Below are 24,433 nucleotides of genomic sequence, written 5' to 3' on the forward strand. Positions count from 1 at the left end.
AAGGTCAGTTTTGAGAGCTGACACCACAAAACAGGCTCTCCCCAGCTCCCACTCAGATCTGCTCTTTTCCTTTCGGATCTTGGAAAAGCCAGCCAGACTCACAAAATCCCTCTTTCTCCCTCCATCTGGCCCTAAAACACAGCCTCTCCTTGTAGCCAGGCCTTCCCAACCCCACATGGAACAGCAGTCTCTAGCTCCTCACCTTACTCAACTCTCCCTCTACAGAGGGCCAACCAAAGATGAGAGGCGGAGACTGGAGGAACAAGTGATATGGAGGGTTACGCTGGTGGTGTTCCTTACAAGGTCCAGCCACCACTCTTCCCGGAGTAGTGGATACTGCACACATCCCAGCACACATCCCCTCCTGGCCCAGCTCCCTCAGTGAGGTCTTACCCGGTGAAACCCATCAGTATAAACCTCCCCCCTCTCCCATTGCTATAGGGATGGATACGTGGGTTGGGCACTTGACCTTCAGAGGCTCAGTGAGAGTAAATCCCACACACTTTGTTTCATGGCTGGGAAGGAGAAATTCTCTCTTTCATTGGTCCATGTAGTAAGTACGCTCCTGCAGCCATTTGCTAGGAGAGCCAACCTGTGGATGAAGACGATGCCTAAGGACAGCGCCTCACAATGTGGAGGGATGGAACAAGAGCCCCAGTCTGACCACGCCTGAATTTACTGTACCCCATACCTTCCCTTCATGATTTAAGATCATTTGGTTCGGGATGGGCTTTCTGTTACATCAGCCCAAACGTCCTCACCGATAACCACTGCTGAAACGGAACTTAAAACGTAACATACCTTTGCATGCTAGTCAAATCAAATGTGTGTATGCGATTTGATAAGCCAGTCAAATCAAATGCGTGTATGGCTCAGAGTTCTAAAGCCACCCTCCCCATCCGAGTCTCGGCTCAGGAATCCCGTCTGCTGGCTGACACACTTGTTTGCTCATTTGCTCAACAAATAGAGACACTGAATTTACTATGCGCCAGTTCCTGTTTCGAGTGCTGAGGCTTCCAGGATGAATAAAACATGATTCCTGTCCTTGAGGAGTCAAACAGGGAAAATAACATGAGTAAGTCTACAGGGGGGGGAACCCAGGAGAAAGGGCTTGGATGGGGTGAGTCCCCCGTGCCATGGTAGCACCAAGGACAGGCACCTCAATCAGCCCCCTCAATCAGACCCACAGATACGGGGTCAAGGAAAAGATTCTGGGGGAGAAAATGTTGAGACTCAGTTCTGCAAGCCTTGCCTGGGTCACTGGTCTTCAACCCAGAGCGGGCTTGGCCCCGGGGTAATGTTTGGAAACCTGTTGTCACCACTTCGCAGGTGCTATGGTAGCTGGTGGGAGAGGCCAGGCACGCTGTAAAGCATGGGACGAAGAATTATCCAGATCCCAATCCAACAGTGCTGAGGCTAAGAAAGCTTGGCTGCATGAAGTAGGTGGGAAAGGATGTCTTGAGCAGAGGGGAGAACACAGAGATGGGAGCCAACATGACAGAGCTGGGAAGGGCCTGTAGGGCCAGAGCCAAGGGCAGGTGAGGGAGCGACAAGCATGTGCTAGAAAGGCGCACCTGGGGCCAGCCAGTGCAGATGCCTCCTGGGCCCGGAGCGGAGGGTTCAATCCTAACCTGAGGGCTGTGGGGAGTTCCCAAAGGATGTGACACCAGGGTGTGTGTTTTAGAACACCTCCTCTGACAGCTGTAGGGTGGCTTCCCAAGTGGTGAGTACTGGGGACCGGCCCATCAGCAGCTACGGCACTGATAGGCACAGGCTGCCCGTCCAAGTTCACTGCCCCAGCCTGCTGCACTGCTTCCGCCGTGTCTGCACCTGCCTCCTCTACGAGTGTGGAGAAGCACTCGAGTGACTCCATCTTTCTCCCCTCCAGCCTCAGCCAGGTAGTACGATGGTGGCCTCACCTGTGAGGCTTACCTGCTAACGCCAGCAGAGGAGGTAGAAATCAGAGAAATTTGCCCCCAAAAAATCAGACAAAGTAAAACTTTGAAAGGCCCTTAGATGATCCCTGGAGTACAGCATACGTGCCTGTGTATACAACCTTACGGAGTAGTATGTGAAAAGCAATATACCGTCTCTATAGAACATACGTAAAAACTCATTTCGGGGGCAATATTTAAATGCTTCCCTTAGTCTTTCAGGGCCCATGTTGCTGAATTCACATATGCTAAGTGGCTCCAGCACTCGGTAAATGTTCACTAGAAGAAATGAAAGGGATGGCAGTTTCCAAGGAATTCTCATTAGCCCGAGGGCCTCCGGCTCCTGCAGGGGCTTGGGGGCACAGGTGGGCTAGGGAGCACACAGGGCCGGGAGGAACTAGCGTGGCGTGCATGGTTCAGGACCAGAACTTTCCCTCCAGTGGCTGGGCACACTGCCAGCAGCCAGGCCTCAGCTGTCAGCTGAGAATTGCTTTTGCTCTCCCTGGGCATTGGTGGGAATCGGCAATGCCAATTCTCTTAGCAATTGTCCTTGGCTAAAGACAGCTGCCTTGCCCAAGGACAGCCAGTGATGGTCAGCGCTAGAGTACAAAAGCCCAGATGCTTCACCCAGGCTGGGGGCAACTCTGCAGGGTCACATGAGCTTAGCCGAGACCTTGTAATATCTGTACCACAGCCCAACTTTGCACTCTGCGTCCTCTTGCTTCTTTCCCTTCCTCTATAAGTGTCCCTACCCAGGGCAGCGCACAGGGGACCCCGGCTTGCAAGAGGCCAGGAGAAGCAAGATGGGTAGGCGGGCACCATGAGGAGAAGCAGGCAGTGTTCAGAGCATAAGCAGGGAATCCAAGAGCATAAGCAGGGAGATGGCACTCGCGTGCTTACAGCAGAGGGGAAGTTGTATGTCTCCTGCCCGGTGGGAAACGGCCCGTGTGGGAGGGAAATCCTGGACCTGTCGGGGAGGCCTGGCTCCCAGTGAGATCACAAGGCCATCCTGAAACCTGGCCTACTCCCTCTCAAACCTGCCAACCAGAATCCACTTCTGGCTCCCCACTTGCCAAGCAGCACCCATCTCTGTGAAGGGGAACAAGCATCTGGACAGCCACGGCCTGGTGAGATCTGGCCCACAACACGAGGCCCCTTTGCCGCCAAACCCCTCCACCTCTTTGTCTTGGGCTCATCCAGGGAGGCTGACTTCTTGGTATCAGATAGTCCCCCAGAATTAAAAACCCCTAAACTAACTTGAGATGACCTATCACGCCAGGCTTGTTGATAGCTTAAGCTAGCTGGCAGAGGTAAGAGAAAGAGATTAAGGGCTCAGCGGGGAGCACACGTGTGAGACAGTTCTGGGTGTGATGCTGCGTGGGGGAGATGGTGGTGAGGACGGGGTCATCGCATGAACCCCCAGTTCAGAGGGCAACAGGCAGGCTGCCTCGGAGGTGAAGGACCAAGTCCTCACACCTGACCCCTTGCCTCCCAAAGAAACCAAGAGCTGGTCGTGCCCTGAACTGGGGACCTCATGCAGCGCGAGGGCAGCCTTGCCCTTGCCTGACCGTAGTCTCTGACCACCACGCCCAAGCCGTCGGATGCTGGGGCAGGGGCGGTGAGTGAGGAGGAGAGACTGCCGCTGGTAATACAGGACTGACCCCCTGACCCCAGACTTGCCATCAGCCAAACCAGGCAGCCGGGGGCTTTCCAGATCACACCGCATTCCTCGGTGCATGGAACCCGTCAAAGCAACCGCTCGAATTTTCTGGCCTCCTTCCTTTCTAGTGACCACCGCTCGCCTGGGACAGAGGGAGCTGGCTGCCTTCTGAGGCGAGGGAGGCTAGTAAATAAATGCCCTATCACACACCACTCGGCCTTGCAGCCCTTCAGCCGGTGGCTGGGGACCGAGCTCCGAGCTCCGAGTGATGCTTTCATCTTCCCCGTAGGCCTCCTGGCCTCCTCTGGCTCTCCTCACTGCTTCCCGAATACTGCTCTGCCTGCTAATTCTCTGCCCATCTCTCCTGTACCTGTGACGGGGTTGGGGGGCTGGCCCTTGGCAACCTCCTCGCGGCGTGCTTTCCTGCAGAGCCGAGGCTGACCGGCCAACCCTCCCACATGGCCCTCACTAAGGCGGTGACTGTGCTTGACCGAAACTGGGCCCTGGTGTACAGGCCCGACAGAGGAAATGAGGCAGGGCCCACCTTTCTGCCCCCTGGTAGTTCCCAGGCAGCAACCCCCCCACCACCTCCCAGTCACAGCCAGCCCAGTGGTTTTGTTCTCAGTCACTCCCTGTGCATTCTGCCAGGCCTCTGATGATTTGCGGAGCGTCTAACTCTTCACAGTCGTGTTTGGTTTGTTCAAATGGCTTGGGGTTTTCTGTTTTCTGCAGCAGAACCTTGCCTGACATAGTATCCCTTTTTGTAGGTTTAGGTCTACTTCTCAATTGCGAAACCATCTGGTTTTCCACTAACATTTCCAAACGTTTCCCTGAAGAACACTTCTGGAGTGACAGTGATTGTGGTCACCACCGTTGAAGCCTCAGCATCGCCCCTTCTGAGAGGTGTGAGCTTTGACAAGATGCTAGAGAGAAACCTAAGGGACGGGGCCCGTAGAGCTCTCTACTTCATAAAGGGGAACATCCTTTTCCAAAGGTGCAACTCAGACGTTCCTTTTCAGAGTCTCCCTCACAGCCAAGGCACTTAGCTGACCCCATTCCCATCCCATTTGAAAACTCCAAACACGAATGGAGGTTGAGGACGTACGTTTTGATTTCGGAGGAATGATTTGGTTATTCCTTGTCCTTTGGAAGCAAAGATTGATTCCTCAACCACATAAAGGGATTACTAATTTGCCTGATAGAGGGAACATCACTTGGGTCTTTATTCTGCCTGAGAATTCACACGTGGGGCATTTTCTTTTCCCTCCTCATCACCTCATTATTTTCTGTATGACTTTTTTTTTTTTTTAAGATTTTATTTATTTATTTGACAGAGAGAGATCACAAGTAGGCAGAGAGGCAGGCAGAGAGAGAGAGGAGGAAGCAGGCTCCCCGCTGAGAGCCCGATGTGGGACTCAATCCCAGGACCCTGAGATCATGACCTGAGCCGAAGGCAGCGGCTTAACCCACTGAGCCACCCAGGCGCCCTCTGTATGACTTTTATTCAGGAAAAAAACATTTAAAAAAATACTTTGAAATAGAGGTATTTTTGCTCTTAGATATTAGTCTGACATTATCTTTTCTGTTTCATGCCCTGGGAGGAATTCATTTCAGTGCCAAGGTTAGTTTAAAGATCTGGTCTGGCCATCTTTCTAAAATCATGCCTTTGTCAAAAGAGGGTGCTGCCTTCTGGAAAATTATCAGCCAGTTGAGCCAAAGGAATTGGCAGGAGTGTACTGCATCCCTTAGCTGTTAGGGGGACCAAGAGGTTAAGAACTGTTGCTGCGAAACACAGTGGCTCCCACACCCCTTAGAGCCAAGGGTCTATTTTGGGTAAGGCCCAGTACATACTTGCTCTATGGAAACATTTTCAAAAAATCCAGGCTTCCCTCAGTGCTAGGGCTAAGATTTGCCTGTGCTTTGTGTGTTCATTTGCTTCTTTATTTATTTACTCATTTATTTTTACATGCAGCCTTTCCTGTAGGAATTCTCATGCAGTCAGCTTTGGAGAAATTAAATCAGTATCCCAATGCTTCTGTTTCTCCCACATCAAGGAGAAGGTCCCCTCTGATGATCCCTAACCTGGCAGAAATGACTGGAAATCTGGGCCTGGCTTCAAGATCCCCGGACCCAGTAGGAAGAATAACATGCTTCCAAATGACTGATCCGTTCACTGCTAGGCTAATGGATTCTTTTGTCAGAGGTGCCCTAGCATTTTTGGAAAATCAGGAGTTCAGAAAATGAATGCATTGTTTAAAGCCACGACTCTCCTCTTTTCCTCCTTTATCTGCGGGTCCATATTTTGCTTTTTTGAGTTACCCATGCAAAATTCTTTGAGACCTGCCATCCAGCCTCTTGGTGAGATCGGAAGTATAGGATATAGAATCATGTGAAAGCAGATATATAGTGTGATGGGTTTATATGGAAGCCCTACTGCATGGTAGTTAAGAGGAGAGGCTCTGGAGTTGTGTAGATAAATTAGGTAATTGCTCTGTGCCTTGATTTCCTCATCTGTATAATGGGCATAAGGGGGTACATACCTGGCTGGTGACTACAAATTCCATTAGATAATCCACATAAAAAGACTAGAACAGAGGCTGGTCTACTGTGTGCAGTCAGTAAATGATGGCTACTTTTCATGTGATCAGCACAAAAGGCATGGGGAAAAGAAACAGGAAGCCACTGCATTCGTATAAATAACAGTCTAAATTCTTAAAACAGGTTCCTAGACAATTATTTTGTCTTAAGGAAACTTATCTTTGCTTATGTTTTTGAGACCACATGGGAATTCTCAAGACACACATTCTAATTTTCTGAAATCAGAAAAATCTATTAGAATAGAGTGGGCTTCCCTTAAAGCAATCTGTAATTGGAATATTTATACATGTTTGTGGGGGGTGAGCAACCTCCTTTTAAAAATCATCCCTCGGGCGCCTGGGTGGCTCAGTGGGTTAAGCCGCTGCCTTCGGCTCAGGTCATGATCTCAGAGTCCTGGGATCGAGTCCCGCATCGGGCTCTCTGCTCAGCGGAGAGCCTGCTTCCCTCTCTCTCTCTCTGCCTGCCTCTCCATCTACTTGTGATTTCTCTCTGTCAAATAAATAAATAAAACATTAAAAAAATAAATAAATAAATAAATAAAAAATAAAAATCATCCCTCTCCTTCTGTTGCCATAAGTAACGTACTCACAGGGCATTCTAAAATTATTAAGTCACTACTGCAAGTCATGGCATTGTCTACGGTTAAAAGAAAAAAAAAAAGCAACACACTGTTCTCTTTTCAAAACTAATAGAGAAACTGTCCTATTTCCTCAAAGTGTAAAAATGTCTGTGCCTAGAATCTCATAAGAGACCCATTAATTCCAATCTTGAAATATATTAAGAATCTTATCATATACCTCAGCTACTTCTGAGCAAAAGAAGCCCCCCAGACCATGGGCACGTGGGAAGAATATTGACTGCTGGTATGGAGAGATTAAGTGGAAAATTCAAATTTTTAACGACAGGCTGATTATCAAATTGCTGACCAGCTTTAGTATAAAAGATTTTTATGAGGAGAACAATTAGTGTTGAGTAATTTCACCTGGAGTTAAAAAAAAAAGATTTGCCTGAAGCATCTAGAATTTTATAAAACTAAACTATCAATTTGTTTTATATGAAAAAGGAAAACAGAAATAAAAGATAAGGTTATCATGACCGACACAAACATCAAAGGTAAAGTATCTAGAAATTCAAATTAGGTAGAATATCTCTGTTTTAAACAGAACAATTAAAATTCCCTCTTCAATCTTTTGTGGCAAACAATGACCAATCCTGAGTGGAGAAAAAAAAAAACCTTCTTGCCTTCAAATTAGCACCGTACATTTAAGAAATCGAGTGTCATTTTCAAAGTACAACCTCGCAGATTATGGCCAAATTTTATCCAGACGTTTTTGAATCCTAATTCTTGATACAAAAACCTTTGTTTGTAACTACAGAAATGTTTCAGGAGAATGGGAAAGAAACCTTTTCCATAAAACCCAAGAGTAGACCTAAGGCCATTTGAAATTCGAGGGTGGGGTGAAGTGTTATCCAATATCCTCTCAGGGTAGCATTTCCGTGAGCTCACAAACGCAACTACGCAACTACGTTAACAGGCCAGGAGCCATCGCATTTGAGACACCCACTGCCTGGGAGCTCCTCTTCTGGGGAAGTGCAGTGGGATTAGAACAATTTTTGCTATTTGGAGACATGACTGCACATAAGCATGGTTTGCATCCTATGAAATCACCAAATCTCTCTGTTGGACATCTGATTGTTTCCATGGCATATTGGGGAGTTATGAAATCAGGAACAAATCCAACTTCTCCACACTGCCATGGATTAAAAGAAGCCTGTGTTCAAATGAATTCTAACCTACAGCCGTGGTTCCTACTGAGCTTTAAGGAGAGAGGGGGAAAAAAATTAAGGACATTTAGAATCACTGTTGACTTAAGATCAATACTGTACTATTCCTAAAAGAGTTGGATTTAGGAATTAAAATCCTTTTAGCAATAATTTGTTACTCTGACCCATTCCAAGCCATCTTACTCTGCAAAATAGGTAACAAGGAATAATAAAATAGCAAACATTTTGGTGCACTTCTAAATTCCACAGATATACAGTACAGTGAAACATTGTAGGAAGCTCTCTCTCCTTTGTTTTCAGGGGAAAGCAAAGCCTACATTCACCTTAGCCCAGCAGCAACTTACATCGTATCCGCTGTTACGGATCCCGCGCCGGGGTCGCTCCCGAGTCACCAGAAGGTCCATCTCTGTCTCCCCCGGACTCGGGCTGTTCAGAGACTGCCGGCTTCGGTAGACAGAGTTCTTCATCGGTTGCCTGAAGAAAATCCAACAACTGTTATGATGCAGCAAATGCCTTGACAGATGGAATTCTCCACGGATCCAAACTACAGGCAACCAATGAAGGCTTTGGATTTGCCTTACAGATCTCAGGATTCATTCCATTTGTTCTCTAGCCATAAGAGGCCAGAGGAATAGTGGAATCAAAGTTTGTTTTTGTTTTTTGTTTTTTTTTTTTTGTTTTGTTTTCCCAGAGGCTGTAACCATTTGGCTTAATTGTAAATAATCCGCTTATGGGAACCAGATAACTAACCTATTGCAGCCCTACAACTACATCTGAAATTCTGTCTCCCAGCAAGCCCAGGGGCTCTCTCTTGACCTCTAAACTTGCTTTTGTTGACTGTTGACTCAGCAGCCCGCTGTTTCTTTTAATCTTTCTGATTTCACAGACAGGGTTCTACGATGTGTTAATAAACCTTGCAGCTAATGGGCCTCTTAATACTGTGAGTGTTGATATTTTCTTTTCTAACTTCCACACAGGGGATTTCTTCCTGGGCTAAGGAGCCATGAACCAAGAGGCAGTTTGGAGCTGAGCTCATCCATCCATCCATCCATCCATCCATCTAATATTCACCAAGTGCCTACTATGTGCCAGGCACTGTGGAAGACGATGGGGATTCACAGTGAACAAGACAGACATGGCCCTGCTCTCTTGGAGCTTCCATTCTAATGGGGGAGACAGATAATTCACATGATTATTTCAGAGGATGATGAGTGCTATTAGGAAAAATAAGATGTGATGGAAAATGGCTAATGTGGGGGAAAGTTTCAGACAGGATGGTTAGGGAAGGCCTCTCTAGAGAAGGGACAGTTCAGCCGAGACCCAAAGAGAGCCAGCCACATGCCAACCCTTCACAGAACATTCCAAGCAACAGGGAGTGGTACATTGAGAGGCTCCACTCAGCTCCCTTAGGAAAGACATACATTTGTCACTGTTTACATTTGCCGTTAGAGGAATCTTTTAGAGGATGAAGAAAGGAACAGGAACACAGTGAGGGTTGTGGCTGCACTTTTCTCCTTCCACACAAGGCAACTCTTACAAGTCGGGAGTGAGGCCCAATGGGGATGGGTGTTTCCACATGGTACTGCAGGGTGCCAAAGGTGGCTCTCCCCTTCCACCTGCCAGTAGGTTTCTCTCTGTGAATACTGGCATTTCGGAACATCTGTCTTCAGAGAATAACCCCTGCCCCAGCACCTGTTTCTTGTCTCCATCCAAAGATTCTATCCATTCATGGGTTGAAGGTAAGGAGTGACTATGTGGGAAGCCAGCAGACTGGCAGGTAGACATACACACACCTTTTCAAGATCACACACCCAGTTAGTCATAGCACGTCAGTCACATGCCGTTAGCTTAGAACAGACATTAGAACGCCCATGGCAATACACTACCGTTGCAATTAGCCTGAGGAATAAAATAGAGGCTATTAGACCTATCTCCTCACCACGAGGAGCTTACCCCTGTTTAGAGGGCCTCTGTAATCTCTGCTTTCCTGATACCCATGATGACCTTCTTTCAGCGGGAGCACTCTGATGTTCTTTGGAGGCTATCCTTCCTGCAGGAGTTGGCCCAGAGCATCAAGCGTCACATCCCCAAGGCCACAATGATTGGTCAGAGGATGGGCACATGAGCTGGTCCCAAGGAGACTGAGTTTCAGGGCTTTCGCTAGAGCAACCAGGAAAGAGTCATTCTCTTGGCCTTGAAGTTTCTGAGAAGATAGGATATAGGTGGGGAGTTGCTGGCAGCCAGTTTGCCACTATGAGGTAAGAGTCTGAAGAGGGACCAGCAAAGAGTGATGAGAGAACAAGCTAAATAAGGGGGACATTGTATGAACCCTTGGATCTAGTCATGCCTGAAGCCTTGACCTTTCATGTTCAATGACAAATTCTTTTTTTATTTAACCAGTTTGTTCCGATTGCCATCATTCGCAACCCAAAGAATCCCGACTAATAAAGGAGCTTAAAACCAGTATTATAAACTGTGCCCTATGGTTATCTGCAATTAGAAGCTTCCTTTAGGAATGGAGCACAACCTTGTGAAACAGAGTGATTCACCCTTAAAGGAAGACCCCAAAGAATTCTCATCCTTGACCTAATTACAGATCGCTTTTTGAAAAAGCAAGCTTCACAACTGTCCTGAGATTGCCAATTAACCCATTTAGAAAAGATTTACTAATAAGGGTGGTGGGGGAGTAAACACTAGGATTAGGAATTGACATTTAAGTAGGCTATTTTGGAAGTATTAGAAATACAATAGCAAGATTGTGTGAGCCCTTTCAAGAACCATGAACGTGGGTGAGAACTTAGACATTGGGGTGCATACCAGTGTGCTTTTACATCAAAGACAATGTTCCATTATGGTACTCATTTTAAAGGCTGCTATTTAACATGGATCTCAATGGACCAGACCACCCACATGCGCCTGGTACATAAGCAACTGCTTAGAAATAAATTAGGCTCTTGGGTAGAGGAATTACTTATTTTAATCAAATAGAGTTCCATTAGGTATATTCATTTCTTGTGGGCATTTTGTGGGCATATTCTTCAAAAGTTAATAAATTTTGAAACTTGCAAACTTGAAAAGTTTTTTTTAAACCTCTGAAAATATTGCTGGGTAGATAGCAATACATTTTATTTGTACTTTTAGGGGCTTTTAAATCCCAGGATAGTTTAAGAAAGTAGTTCTCAAACTGTGTTCTATGGGAACTTAGGGTTCCATAAAGATGAAATGTAGTCCCTGAGAAGGAGCAGCTCTGGTTTCATTAAAACAACTTCGTCTTTATTAGTTATTGCCTAAGTTAGGGTTCCCTGGAAGCAGGCTCTGTGATGATTTGAGTACAACTGGTTTACTGGGGAAAGGCTTCTAGGAAGCACAAGTTGGGAAGTGGAAAAATGAGAGAGAGAGAAGGGAAGGAAGCCGACGGAGGGTATGAGATAGTATTTTAGGCAACCGGGCCCTCAAACTTATTGGGGAAATATGGAGAACAGTTGCATTAAAATGGAGGCGTTACTTTATGTAGGTATGGCCAAGACCAACAGATCAGAAGGCAGCTGCCATGGAAAGGACAGCTTGTTGTACTCAAAATTCCAAGAGGAAGGGACCTGCCCTGGGGTTCCACATGGGAGAAGCACCAGGGTCAATCACAAGGCAGAGGCGGTGAGGGGAAAAGGGGGGCAAGAGGCTTTCTAGTGGTTTCTTGGGGAAGGAACAGGCAAGGCAGGGTAAACAGGCTTCAGCTTGGATGGGTGGGATCATTTCAGCAGTCTCTGGGGCAGAGGGGCCGTTCCCAGTTGTGGGGTAACTAGCCTGCAGGTGATCAGGGCACAGGGACAGGAGCCCAGAGTGGGAGAGCCCTATGTGAAGGAGAAGGTTGGGGGATGGGCCCCGGCTTGTTTGGTTCACGTTAAAAAGGTGCACTTGGCCGGTGAGCCCGGTACTGCCTCAGAATTTGCCAGATGGTCCTGGGAGGGGCGGTTTCTCCAGAGTCGGCCAGGCCCCAGATGTCCAACATCCAACAGAAGCTAGAAAATGTGGTTATTACGGCAGTGTAGCTTACACTCAGAGTTCTCTTGCCAGGGTGCTTCCCCAACAGCTCGAATCTGTCCCTGTCCGAAGCCCTTCCGGGGCATTTCTGGTGGGTGCCGCCGAGAAAGGTCCCCCGGATGGCAGTTAGAGATGCCTGCGGGCCAGAGGGCACTGCTGGATGCGGGCTGCTCCAGAGCAGTGGGGACCAAGGGGATCTGTGGGGAGGCGGCTCTGCCAGCATCTTCCTCAGTTACGTGACGAAGGTCTTCGTGCCTCCAGGTAAGAGTTTATAACATAAAAATGGGCGTGTTCTTCTGACTTTAAAGGAAAATCTGTGAAGACCCTTCTAAAAGATGTTGGGATGAGTCATCATTCGGAACCTAAACGTCTTTGATTTGATCTAATTTAGGTCTTGGGGTAAAGTCCTGGTTACTGTCACTGCCCCCGGACAGGAGCACGCGTCCCTCTCGTGTCCCTTGCCACGGAGAGGTCACCGAGAGCAGAATCTCTGCAGAGCGGAACTGGGAGCGGCAGTTCCGAGGTAACTCCGGTGTGTGAGAACAGGCCCCACACACGGGTGGCAGAGTGTGACAGCAATGACACCTCAGAGCTTACCAAGTCGTCGTCATTCTCTTTTTCTCTGTGAATCCTTCCCTTCCGGATCCCATCCCTGGCTGATCTCATCTCCATTCCTACCCCTCCCCCCACCCAACTTGTAGACTTCTGAACTTTTCCCTTCACTGGCGGAACACATTTTAACATTATTTTTAGAGTCATTCAATCATTTCTTCCACAGACATTCATGGAGAAGGGACTACACACTCAGGACATCAGCAGGCTAGGGAAGGGCCTTGAGGATCCAGGCTGAACTTTTGCGGGGCAATGGGATGGATCTCAGGGGAGGAGGGGGAAGTTGTGTCCATTCTCCTTATAAAAAGCTCCAACCAAAATTTCTTAGGTATTTCCCAAATAACCTCCAAGCTAAGTTCTTTTTTGCACACGATCTTTGATTCATTTTCCAAGTGGCAGCAGGAAACCCAGGAAAAACAACCCCTGCCCCAGTCTATAAAAGACTGCTGAGCTAAAAAAAAAATCCCCAAGTGTGACCTATAAGCTAAAGAAGCCGCCAGCCTTCCTATAAAACCCATAGCCTTCTTCTCTTTGTTCTACACTTACCAACACGGGGACACATGCATTGTGAGCCCTGTCAAAGTGGGATATTCATACCAGCTTATCACACGCATTGAGTCTAATCAGAAGCATGATGAAATGAAGCCAGGGTTTCAAATTCCCTCTTTATTAAAAATAAATTATGTCAATTCAATTACTAAAATTCAGCCCTACCGCCCAACTTTATTTTGTGGCTTCCATCCAAGCCTGTCACATAGTCACTTTTGCTTTGAACAAATGGCCGCTCAGGCCGGGAGCTGTCCTGTCTCGCCTCATCTGCGACGGGTGACTCTGCCAATACGCTGTATAGGGGGGATGGGAGAGCTGGCATGCCCAGAGCCAGGGGGATGTTGCCAAGGAGAATGTATATTCGGAAGGGATGGTCTCGACCCATAAAAATGCTTCCAAAGAGGGCTTTAGGTTGGGATGGAAAAGAAGAGAGATGGTCATGTTCAGCTTTGCTAGCCTCTTCTCCTTTGCCCAGTAGGTGAGGTCCATCTGCTTAGTTAGCAGCAAAGCTTGGGATAATGCAGAGGTGCCTGGACTCTGGATTTCGGCTCAGGTCATGATCTCAGGGTTGTGGGGCTGAGCCCTGCGTGAAGCCCCGAGGCAGCCTCCACGCTCAGTGGGAAATCTGCTAGAGATTCTCTCTCCCTGTCTCCCTCTGCACCTCCCCCTGCTCACTCTCTCTTTCTCTCAAATAAATAAATAAATACATCTTTGAAAAAAGAAAAAAAAAAGCTTGGGGATGATGCCAGTTCAAACTGCTGGCCCTGCCCGCCCCCTGCTCCCAAGGCCAGCTCGCCCCCCCCTTACAGACCGTCACATCGCAAACACCCATTGCACTTGTGAGTAACGAACTTCTGGGGAAGTTATCTTTTTTCTCCCATCAGACTGGAAGTCCCACAAGAGCACTGACTGGGCTGTCCTGCCCGCCACAGAATGCTGAATGAGTGGAATGAATGAATGAATGAATAGGACCACGAGAGCAGTCAGCAACTTGTTCGGTGCCTCATGCATAGTTGGTGATGATCAATGTCAAATAAATGAACAAATCTATGAATTACAGAGAGGAACCCAGCACAGAGCGTTGAGTCGCTCTGCAACAAGTACCTACTGAAGCTGAATGAAAAGGTGAGGCATGAAATTGGCATTCTTTATGCAAGAGCCACTAGTTAATTGAAAAATAACAATGTCCCTTGATCTGGAAGTTGCATAACCAGGCAGGTGGTAATTGTATCTTCACCCAGCTCTGAAATGGCTACTGGTTTGAAATATTATTGAGCTAAAGAACAATTATGGTTGTTTACCCAAGTATTTCTTTTTTTAATGGCTTCAATTTTATTTATGGAGCACCAGCTCGCACGGACCAGCATGGTCCAGATCACCAGCCAGCAAAGATCACAGTCGTAAGGTAACAGATTGAGGGACCAAGACCTTGTTACCCAGGGCACCCTCTGCCCTCAACCCACAAATGGGACAGGGGCCATCAGGGAATCCCTTAGACACTGTACCTGTTCTTAGACTCAGCAAATGGGGCACAGAGTTCTGGGTCTGGATCCAAAACGTGCTCAATTTCCTTTTGAGTTTTCTCGTACATCTTTTTCCTTTCTGTCTGAGCCTTGCTCGTCTCCACTGGGGGGAAGTCATAATAACCCTTCCTCTTGGCTTTGAGGCGCAGCTTGTTCCGATAGTGCTCGATGTCTGACTTCTGCTTCAGGGCTTTGTTCACCTGGGGAGAGAAAGAGTCTCAGGCCACATCCCACCAGGCATGGCCAACACATGGGAGGTTGTCATCAGGTCACAATTCCTGCAAAAGCTGTCCTAGGCTTCACCTCTGGTCTTTCAAGCCAGCCAGACCCACCTGTGTCCCATTTCAAGGCCAATGCACAATAGTGGGCCACAAACAAAATAGAGCCTGACACTCACATATGCTACTTGGACCTTCCATCAGGGGCTCCTTCTCCCTACTCTAACCAAGTCTGCTCAGGTTCCCCTGTCTGGAAGCTTCTGACTTGGAAGCCCAGCTGGATCCTGGTACCCCACTTGCGGTTCCAACCCTGAGGAACCCAACGGCCTCCCCTGGCCATTTAGCTCATGCCCAGTTGGACAAAATAGCCAGTTCCCCAAGAGGCTAAGTTGGGACGAATGGAGGGAGAAGGCAGAGTAGACGTCCTGTTTCCAAGTTCTCTCTACCAACCTGCATTTAAGAGCTTATTTTTGTCAATCTGTATCTTTCTTGAGAGGTAATTCTGAAGCCTTATGTGGCCACTCATGTCAGTTAGTTCCTACTGGATAGGGCAAAGCCAGTCTGGTCATATAGGAAGAAACATGGCCAGCACACCCACACACCTTCTGACCTGTCAAAGATACAAGCAGATGGCTATGCTAAGTAAATAAATAACCAACACTGAGGACGTTATACCCATGGGCAGAGCTGACTGGTGAAATCAGCCTGACATCTACTGGATGGGATGGAGGCTCATTCATGCTGTTTGTAATCAGACTGGATTCTATCAACATAACCATGTATAGTGTCGTTATTATATTTTCTTTAAAAGAATCTTTAAAAGAGTTTTCTGTAATTCATAAACAGAAAATTCATCTAGTGATAAGAGAGAGATCTACAGGATGAGGCCCAAGGTTCACTAACACAGGCTCTACTTTAGATGTTTTATATTTATGGCACATTCTTTCTGACCTTTGCCAAGGTCTCCCCACCCTGGGCCTTAACAGTATTTTTCGGCTGGTAGCATTTCTTCATTGTTCCCTCATTCTGCTTGCCACCAAGAGAACTAGGCAAAGAGAAGGAGCGAGGATGACGTCTTCTGAGCCAGGAATCCCATTTCTGGAATCTCTCCTTAAGCAACATTCCAAGAGGGCTTCAAAGTCAGAGATGAAAGTTAACATCACCAGTAATCAGACATATCAGTATCAAGGGCTTGATGCCCACAAAAGGGCCCATCAACCCCGTGGTTATGCCAAAAATGCATGACTACAATCCAATCACAAGAAAACATCAGACAAACACAGACTGAGAGACATGGTCTATGATAACTGGCCGGTACTCTTCAAAAGAGTAATGATCATGAAAGAATGGTCACAAAGAAGGACTGAGGAACTGTTCCAGACTGGACGAGACATGACTAAATGCCATGTGGGATCCCAGACCAGAACCTGGGACAGAAAAGGGACATTATTGGGAAAACCAATGAAATTCAAATGAGGTCTATAGATTAGTCAATCACAGAGTACAAATGTTTATTTCCTGGGTTTAAAAATTATTCTATGGTTATGTAATATGTTCACACTCAGGGGGTGCCTGGGCGGCTCAGTCACTTAAGTGGCTGCCTTCGGCTCAGGTCATGATCCTGGGGTCCAAGGAGTGAGTCCTGTGTCAGGCTTCCCCGGCTCTGTGGGAAGCCTGCTTATCCCTCTTCCTTTGCCTGCTACTCCCCCTGCTTGTGCTCACTCATGCTCTTTCTCTGTCAAATAATTAAATAAAATCTTAAAAAAAAAAAAAAAAGATGTTCACACTCGGCGTAGCTAGGTAAAGAGCCAACGGGGCTCTCTGTACTGTTACCACAACTCTTGAGTAAATCTGAAATTATCTCAGAATAAGAAGGTTTTAAAAGTCAAGCATGACATTACTCAGATATAATAACCAGAACTAAAACTAAACCACAAATTACCAGGAAGATTTGAACAATGGGCAACCAGTTTTCCAATCAATGGTATACCTATTCAACGAGGTCATGAACAATGATCATCCCAAAGATAAGAGCAACACTGCAAATGTTTAGATATGGGGTGCCTGGGTGGCTCAGTTAGTTAAAAACATCTGCCTTCAGCTCAGGTCATGATCCTGGGGTCCTGGGATTGAGCCCCACGTCGGGCTCCCTGCTCAGTGGGGAGCTGGCTTCTCCCTCTCCTTCTGTCACTCTCTCACTCAAATAAATAAATAAAGTCTTTAAAAAAGATATGATATAAACTTGTCTGTATGAGATTCTAAAATATACATGAGTTTGTTCAAAAGTCTGGGGAGGTGGTACAGAAAATGAAAACAGGATATGTAAGGGTAGTGAGATTATAGTGGTTTTTCTTTTTTCTTCTGAACATCTTATGTGGTTATTATGTTTTCTTTAAAATAATTTTTAAATGAATTACCTATAATTCATAAAAGGGACATTGATGGCTTTGGGGTTGTGGTTTCTTCAGTGAAACAAGCCAACCATAAGAGAAGAAGGAAGAAAATTCTAAGATAATCTGTCTTAAATGCTACAATGCAGTAAATTACAGAGAACACTTCAGGGCTCGTTTCCAATCCAAATGCCAGCAAGGCCCATTCCTCTAACTGCCAAAATGTAACAGGTATCCATTTCTGGACTGGTAAAATACTCATCTGTTTTTCCTTCTGGGACAGGGTGATGGGCCTGGCAGAAAAAAAGGAGTTGCACGTTGAATTTCACTGAGATCTAGAACGTGTCCCCATGACAGTCACATCAGGAAGCTGGGGTGGAAAAATCCCAGCAAGGCACCCCCCTGCAGGCTGAAGCAGGCCCGGATCATCTGCCAGGTCAGGTCCAGGCCACATCCCCTTTTTCAGGGAGAACTAGAAGGGCTGGGAGGACTCCATCCCCCACAACCTCTCCTCCAACTGATGCTTCTGCAAGGTGCCAAAACATCCTGCAAAGCCCGAGGCCAAGGGTAGCGTCTAGGTGGTCACCATGAGCCTGATTCCAGCCCAGGTGCTGTGTTTGTACTGGCAGAGGAGGGGCATGCGGGACGATTCTGCCAAGGACCCAGGCCCCTGCATGAGGCACTGCTGGCCCTTCCAGCTGCCCAGTGCCCAGCCACCCCTCGGCGAGGGCTCCAGCAATAAGTCTCTCTGGGTGACCCCTGGGGGCATGCATTAGAGCAGCCCAGGTCCAGCCAATCTGGGCACAGTGGGCAGGAAATGGTGCCCACCCCACCCCTGCCCTCTCAGCAACCTCTGGGGCCCCGTGACCCCTCTCTGGGCCCAGGAGAGCAGAGGGAAGACTTTCTAGGGGGGTACCACCCCCTCCCCTGAGCCCAGAGCCTGGCCCTGCTACTAACTGCAGGGTACCCCAGAGCCCAGGGGACCGTCTGGTGGGAGTCACAGGGCCTTACTTTGGGCAGCTGCCAACACCTACTTGCCTACCTCCACTCACAGTGTGGTCATGCCTTTGGTTCCCCTACTGCCCCACATTCTGTCCCCAGTGCTCACCCCTTCCGTGAGCCCAATCTACTGGGGGGGGGTAGCCCCTGAAGCCCATGGCCCCCCTGGGTTGTTCTAGGACCTCGAAGCTCTCTTCCAGGGGATGCCACTCCACAGGGGCATTTGTGACGTGTGGGTCAGCAGCTCCAGGCCCCAGCTGCCTCCATCCCAGGCTGGCTACCCCCCCGACACAACCTTCGAGGCTCGTAGAGCAGGGCTGCTCTCCTCTCCTACCCCTTCCTGCCACCGCTGGCTTACTGGGAAACCAAGGCCAAGAGGACCAGGAGACGTCTGTGGCCACAGCAGCCTTGAAATCCTGATGTGGTTTACAATGCCCAGGTGTAGAGGGGCCTGGCATGTTCCTCGAGGTGTGATGGGAAAAACACTTTCCAACCTTGGAAATCTCTACCTGTTGTAGGTAACAACTGCAGTCTGCAGACAGATGAAATGAACAATCAACAAAACAGCTGGACAAGAGAGAAAACCCGAAGCAGGTGCGTACCCACGTGTCAGGTAGGTGTCCACGTGCGGGTTCCACGTGCGGGTTCCACGTGTGTGGTCATAAAAGCTCAGAAACATTTCCGCCCACCGCCACTCTGCTGCGGGGGATGGAGGAATGGCAGATTCTCTCTACTACCTGACTGCCTCTCTTGCTCTTCTCTAAACTGCCCATAGCTACCATCCATCCATCTGTTTCCTTTGGTCAAATCACGAGTCTCTGGAGTATATTACAAAATTTTTTCAGTCTCTTTGGAAAACTGATTCACATCCTGAAATGCACTGATAGCCTCCTGGAAGCAGGCAAACGGTTGTTTCAAGCTGGCTAAAAGGTGTTAAAGTCATCTCAAAGCCCCTGTAGTAGGCCACGTTCCTGCCTGTAGGACATTTTCTTCTCTGGTCCCTTATCAGTTTGAGCCCTTTCGTCCCACTACAGCTGACAACCCATGACGAACAGGTTAAGAGTGTTACCGAAGAAGGTGGAACGTTGTGTATGTGTGTAAGGGGATGGGGAAGCATTTCTGAGGTTTCTCTTCATAACTACAGTTTAAAAAAGTAAACTCTATCCTCAACGTGGGGCTTGAATTCACAATCCCAAGATCAAGTGTCACGTGTTCTACTGACGGGGGCACCCAAGTGCCCCATAACCAGTGTTTAAAAAAAAAAAAATCACCCAATAAACTCATTTTGGGTGACTTGCCTCCTGACTGGTCCCAGTGAGGCCCGCACACCCAGATGTAAAAATGACTGAGACCACAGGTAACCCGCATCCAGTTCACCCCGATGGTGTTCCCCAGTCTGAGTCCCCAGAGGCCCAGCTGCGCTGGTCCCCAGACGCTCACCTCGCCGTTAAGGGCCGCCGACTCCTGGCTCCTGTCTGATGTGGGATGCACCACGGGGAGGGCTGTGGGTTTTATGGCAATGAGCTGCACGGATCCGGAAGATGTGTCAAAGGGATCGGCAGCCGCCTTGCCAGTGTTGTCAAAAAGCACGGCTCCATCCTCTTCATCACTTGCCGGCACTGAAGCACAACATAAACACATTGATTTTTTTATTGTGTGGGGATGCTGTATGGCCGTGGGGGAATCTGTGTAAGGCTCACTGGCTGAGGACCTTACAATACTCATCGTGACCTCGGGAACCACAGCGTTGGGTTCAGTGCCAAGGGCTCACTACTGTTCAAGGACTTCTCTTAAATTTAAGATCTATACTATTCATTCCTTCACTGTATTATCAACGGGTAGGAAAGAATCATAGAGGTTTGAATTGAAACAGCAAAAATCATCCTTTCAAAACCGTGACAAATGTTTTACGAAAAATAAAAAAGTAAATTTTTTTCTCTGTGTTTGAGTTGGAGAGGAAAAAAGTACAATTTGGCCAAAGCTGGCAACTATTCTTAAAATATGACAGTCAACGGAATACCAGCATTCATTCCAGTCTCTGGCACCAAAGCCAACCATTTTCGCCCAAGGTTAAGCAAGGAGTCTTCCCTGGTCAGCTGGCCGTAGGAATTACGGTTAACACTCTATTTTTTCTTTCTCAAAGCTGCTTCTCCAATGATTTGGGTTTGGGGTTTTGTCATTGGTTGAAACAAAAGAAAGCTAAGAAATAACCTCCAGAGAAACGAATATAACACTATCGACAACTTCCCTAATTAAATAGAGTGAATTCCGCCTACACTCTGTTAAATTAATTCTCCCCTCTGACAGATAATTCCGCTCTGATTGCTGAAAGACACCAGTCGGCCTTGTGTGTCCATAACTAAGCTGTGGATGAAGTCCCAGAGCCGGTGGGATCTTGCTGATTGACTTGTGCTTAAAGCACTTTCCCATTAGGTAGCTCTAAGAATGACAGTTTATTAAACACGGCTGGGCAAGAGACTAATGGATCCTGTTCCAACAACTAGACCAGTGGGCAATTTGGGAGCAAAATAGGTGTTCCGTAAAATATGAATGTAACAGAAGTGTATTCATCTTTCCTACTGCTTGCTCAAGACATTGGGATGTCCTTTAAATTATTGAGAAACACATAGTTTGTATCATATTGTCACTTATCATAATCACGGATTTGCCAAAGTAAGCGGAGTAAATTGTTATTGTACGATGTGGCTCAGATTCCATAGAGTCTAACAGTGGGCTATAATTGGAGTGTTTTTTTTTTTTTGGTTCTGTGAACTTATTTGCAAATAGGAGGACGTGAAACAGCCAATGACAGAAGAAAAGCTCTACACACACGTCTTTTTGGAGTAGAGCTCTGCCGGGCAGTTCCTGCCTGACCACCACTATATCCCACCTGGACAACTGCTACGACACCATCTACAGCAGCCAGCCTCCAGGACGGCACCCAGTAATTCTCACCTCCAGATATTCACAGCCACAATGAATAGTACTGAGCTGTGTAATCCCTGGGGAATTGCAGAAATGACAAGGCTAGGTCATAAAAAAAAAAAAAAAAAGAAAAAGAAAACCCTGTGGCTTCCACCTTGCTCTTTCCTGAATCACTTATTCCAGGGAAAGTCAGCTGCCCTGTTACAAGGACACCCAAGCAGCCCTGTGGAGAGGTCCACATGGCAAGACACTGAGCTTCCTGCCGACAAGTATGTGAGCAGGCCACCTTGTAGGTGGAGTCTGCAGGCCGGGTCAAGTCTACGGATGACCACAGGCCAGGTCAACATCCTGACTGTGACCTCCTGAGCCAGAACCACCCAGCTACACCCCTCCTGGATTCCTGACCCAGATAGGACAGGAGAGAATAAACACAGATGGTCAGTTTTGGTTGCCAGTTGTTGGGGCAATTTGTTACACAGCAGTAAGTACCTCATATACCTAAATAATCTCCCTTCAGATTTGCACAATAATCTCTCCAGATTTAAGAGAAAGATAATTAGCTATCCTGCCTCCTTCCCCCAAAAGATTATGTAAAAAGACATTATATTAAATATTGATATATGAAAGTAAGGGAGTCCAAGTTCATGGGCATATTTGATGTATAGTTTGTCCCTATAGGGAAAGACGTGAGAGAATGCTAAAGGAAAGGGCCATAGTTAAACTGTGGAAGTGTCCCACACACCATACACCACCAGCATCGTCATAAATGCCACCGGCCCCGACCTCAATGTGTCTTAGTTGCACTGTTGGTTTTAAATAAATCAGCAATCTAATTTCCTTCCTTCTTTCCCCCCTTCCTTCCACTCATCTTCCAATCCAATAGAATACACTATTGATGTTTTGATGAGCTCTGACGTCGTGGATAGGATATGGTATAGCGGAGCCTGTGAGAAAAAGGGCAAGTGGAGGTTCCACGCAAGACCCAGCCTAGAATTCTGATGTGCTTTAGCATCTGTTGGATTTTAGAGTGGACAAATGGGTCCTATCATTTCTGTTTGAAAATTTCAAGCTGAACCCCACTGAATACAGGAACCTGCAGTGAAACAGAGGCCACCACCTGTGGAAACTCACTGGATTTACCTCTGGCAGAAAGACAATGCAACAAAGTACCATGAACCTGGAGAAAGGATGGCTTTTTAATAGAACAAACACATTAAAATCTCAACCTCGTGCCATAATTGGATTTTATTCACGTACCTGGCTCTTGTTATTTCTGATATTTAAATAATCAAAGTGACCTAAACAATAAGGGGGCAAGCAGAGCTGTGGAAAACAAGAACAGAAGGTCGGCAGGAACGTTTTGGGCAGGTCAGTGTCTCACCAGCAAGGGTGGGGAGTGATGGGGTTGGAAACAGGCCTTGCTCCCTCCTGTTCTATGGATTAAATGCAAGGGAGAAGGAAAGGCATCATCTCGTAAACGTGACTTACTGACAGAGGAGTGAGTGCACTGTACATTTCTAAGCAAGAAAAAGGCATAGAACAGTAGGTGCATGAATTCATTTTCTAAAAGAACAAAGCAGTATAACAAAACAGATATGTGTGTGCTGTCATATGCATAGTAAGAAGGTCTGAGAAAGGGATGCCTGGGTGGCTCAGTGGGTTAAGCCGCTGCCCTGGGCTCAGGTCATGATCTCGGGGTCCTGGGATCGAGTCCCGCATCGGTTTCTCTGCTCAGCAGGGAGCCTGCTTCCCACTCTCTCTGCCTGCCTCTCTGCCTCCTTGTGATCTTGCCTGTCAAATAAATAAATAAATAAATAAATAAATAAAATCTTAAAAAAAAAAAAAAAAGAAGGTCTGCAAAAGATACAGGCTAAATTATTCAAGTTCATCTGAGGACTGGCGTGGGTGATGGGGCATGTGCAGAGGACAGACTTTGACCTGACTTCATATATCTCTTCTCTGGGAAGAGAAAGACTTCATATACCTCTGACTTCATATATCTCCGTGAGCTGGTCGGTGGAGAGCTGATAGGTAGGATTTCTGGTGGTCCCGGGCAGGGTAAATATTCCAAGAAAACCCCACATGCCATGCCTTGATCTGGGTGTAGAAAGCAGTCTCTGTTACAGGGCATGGGGAGTTCAGGAGAAGAAGAAATTCAAGAATCAAATCGGTAGGACAATTTAAACCAGTGCTTTACCTAATGGCTAGAAATAGGAATGAGGTCCACCTTTGCCCTGCAGAAGACAAATCCGTTGTGTCATTATCCCTTTTCTTACTTTCTTTTTTTGGGTCAGAACAAAGAAATCAGTGACATTTGGAAACAAAGGAATATGCTGGCACTAGTCCAAGAGAGAGACCCTGAATCCTAGTCTATCAAATTCCTGTCTCCCGGAGTGCCGGATTATTTGGCTTTTCACCTGGCCTTTCTGCAGGATCCTACCTTATAACCCATTGAAATCTGAAGGGCACATCTTTGGATCTGAGTGGCAGCCTGGGGTACTCGAACCTGGGCTTCAGCCAGTTAGCACCGCAGGGGAAAGCCCGTGGAAGGAGGGTCAGAACAAAGGTGGGTCGGGGGCGCGGGGGTGGACATACAGTCATGTCTGATGGACGCCATGTAGAGACGGTGTCACAACACAAGCAGCTCCAATGACTTATAAATAAACCCTATCCCCCATCCCTTAGAGGGAAGGAAAAGATCTGTGCGAGGGAGAATCCAGCCAGTTTTGTTTCCCTAGAGAATAAAGGCAGAAGCATGGGCTGATTTTTGTGATGACAGATCGATCGCCGTGTCATTTCCTGGGAGAGGTGGCTTGGGGATTCCTGGTTTCCCTGGCAGAGACTGAACCCCTGAAACTTACCAAGGGAGTCAGGGCAAGAAAATGAGGGGAATCTCCAAGGCAAGCAGGGGGAGATCTCACCCCCTTGTAGATCCGGTTCTAGGCACCCTGTCCGTTCAGCCAAGGATTAGAAAATTTCGCAAAGCAAACATCAGTGCATTCTGCATAGGGCTTTTCAAAAGCACCCCTGAAACTTACCAAGGGAGTCAGGGCAAGAAAATGAGGGGAATCTCCAAGGCAAGCAGGGGGAGATCTCACCCCCTTGTAGATCCGGTTCTAGGCACCCTGTCCGTTCAGCCAAGGATTAGAAAATTTCGCAAAGCAAACATCAGTGCATTCTGCATAGGGCTTTTCAAAAGCAC

At 47.4% G+C, this 24,433-nt stretch overlaps 1 protein-coding gene across 9 annotated transcripts in view; it reads right to left on the reverse strand.

Moving 5' to 3' along the window:
* KIAA1549L (KIAA1549 like) overlaps nt 1–24,433 on the reverse strand; it is a 255,597-nt gene that overhangs the window by 36,040 nt on the left and 195,124 nt on the right. For 8 of the 9 annotated variants that reach the window (XM_059406186.1, XM_059406204.1, XM_059406149.1 and 5 more), the window contains 3 exons: nt 19,747–19,925; nt 14,682–14,899; nt 8,322–8,451 (listed from right to left, as the gene is read on the reverse strand). In XM_059406186.1, coding sequence (XP_059262169.1) covers nt 8,322–8,451; nt 14,682–14,899; nt 19,747–19,925 — 527 coding nt within the window. Of the gene's footprint in view, nt 1–8,321; nt 8,452–14,681; nt 14,900–19,746; nt 19,926–22,579; nt 23,023–24,433 lie in introns of those variants that run through there. The other variant, XM_059406197.1, reaches the window with a different exon arrangement.

The sequence above is a fragment of the Mustela nigripes genome, chromosome 1 (assembly GCF_022355385.1).
Source record: "Mustela nigripes isolate SB6536 chromosome 1, MUSNIG.SB6536, whole genome shotgun sequence".
In the NCBI taxonomy this organism is placed as follows: domain Eukaryota; kingdom Metazoa; phylum Chordata; class Mammalia; order Carnivora; family Mustelidae; genus Mustela; species Mustela nigripes.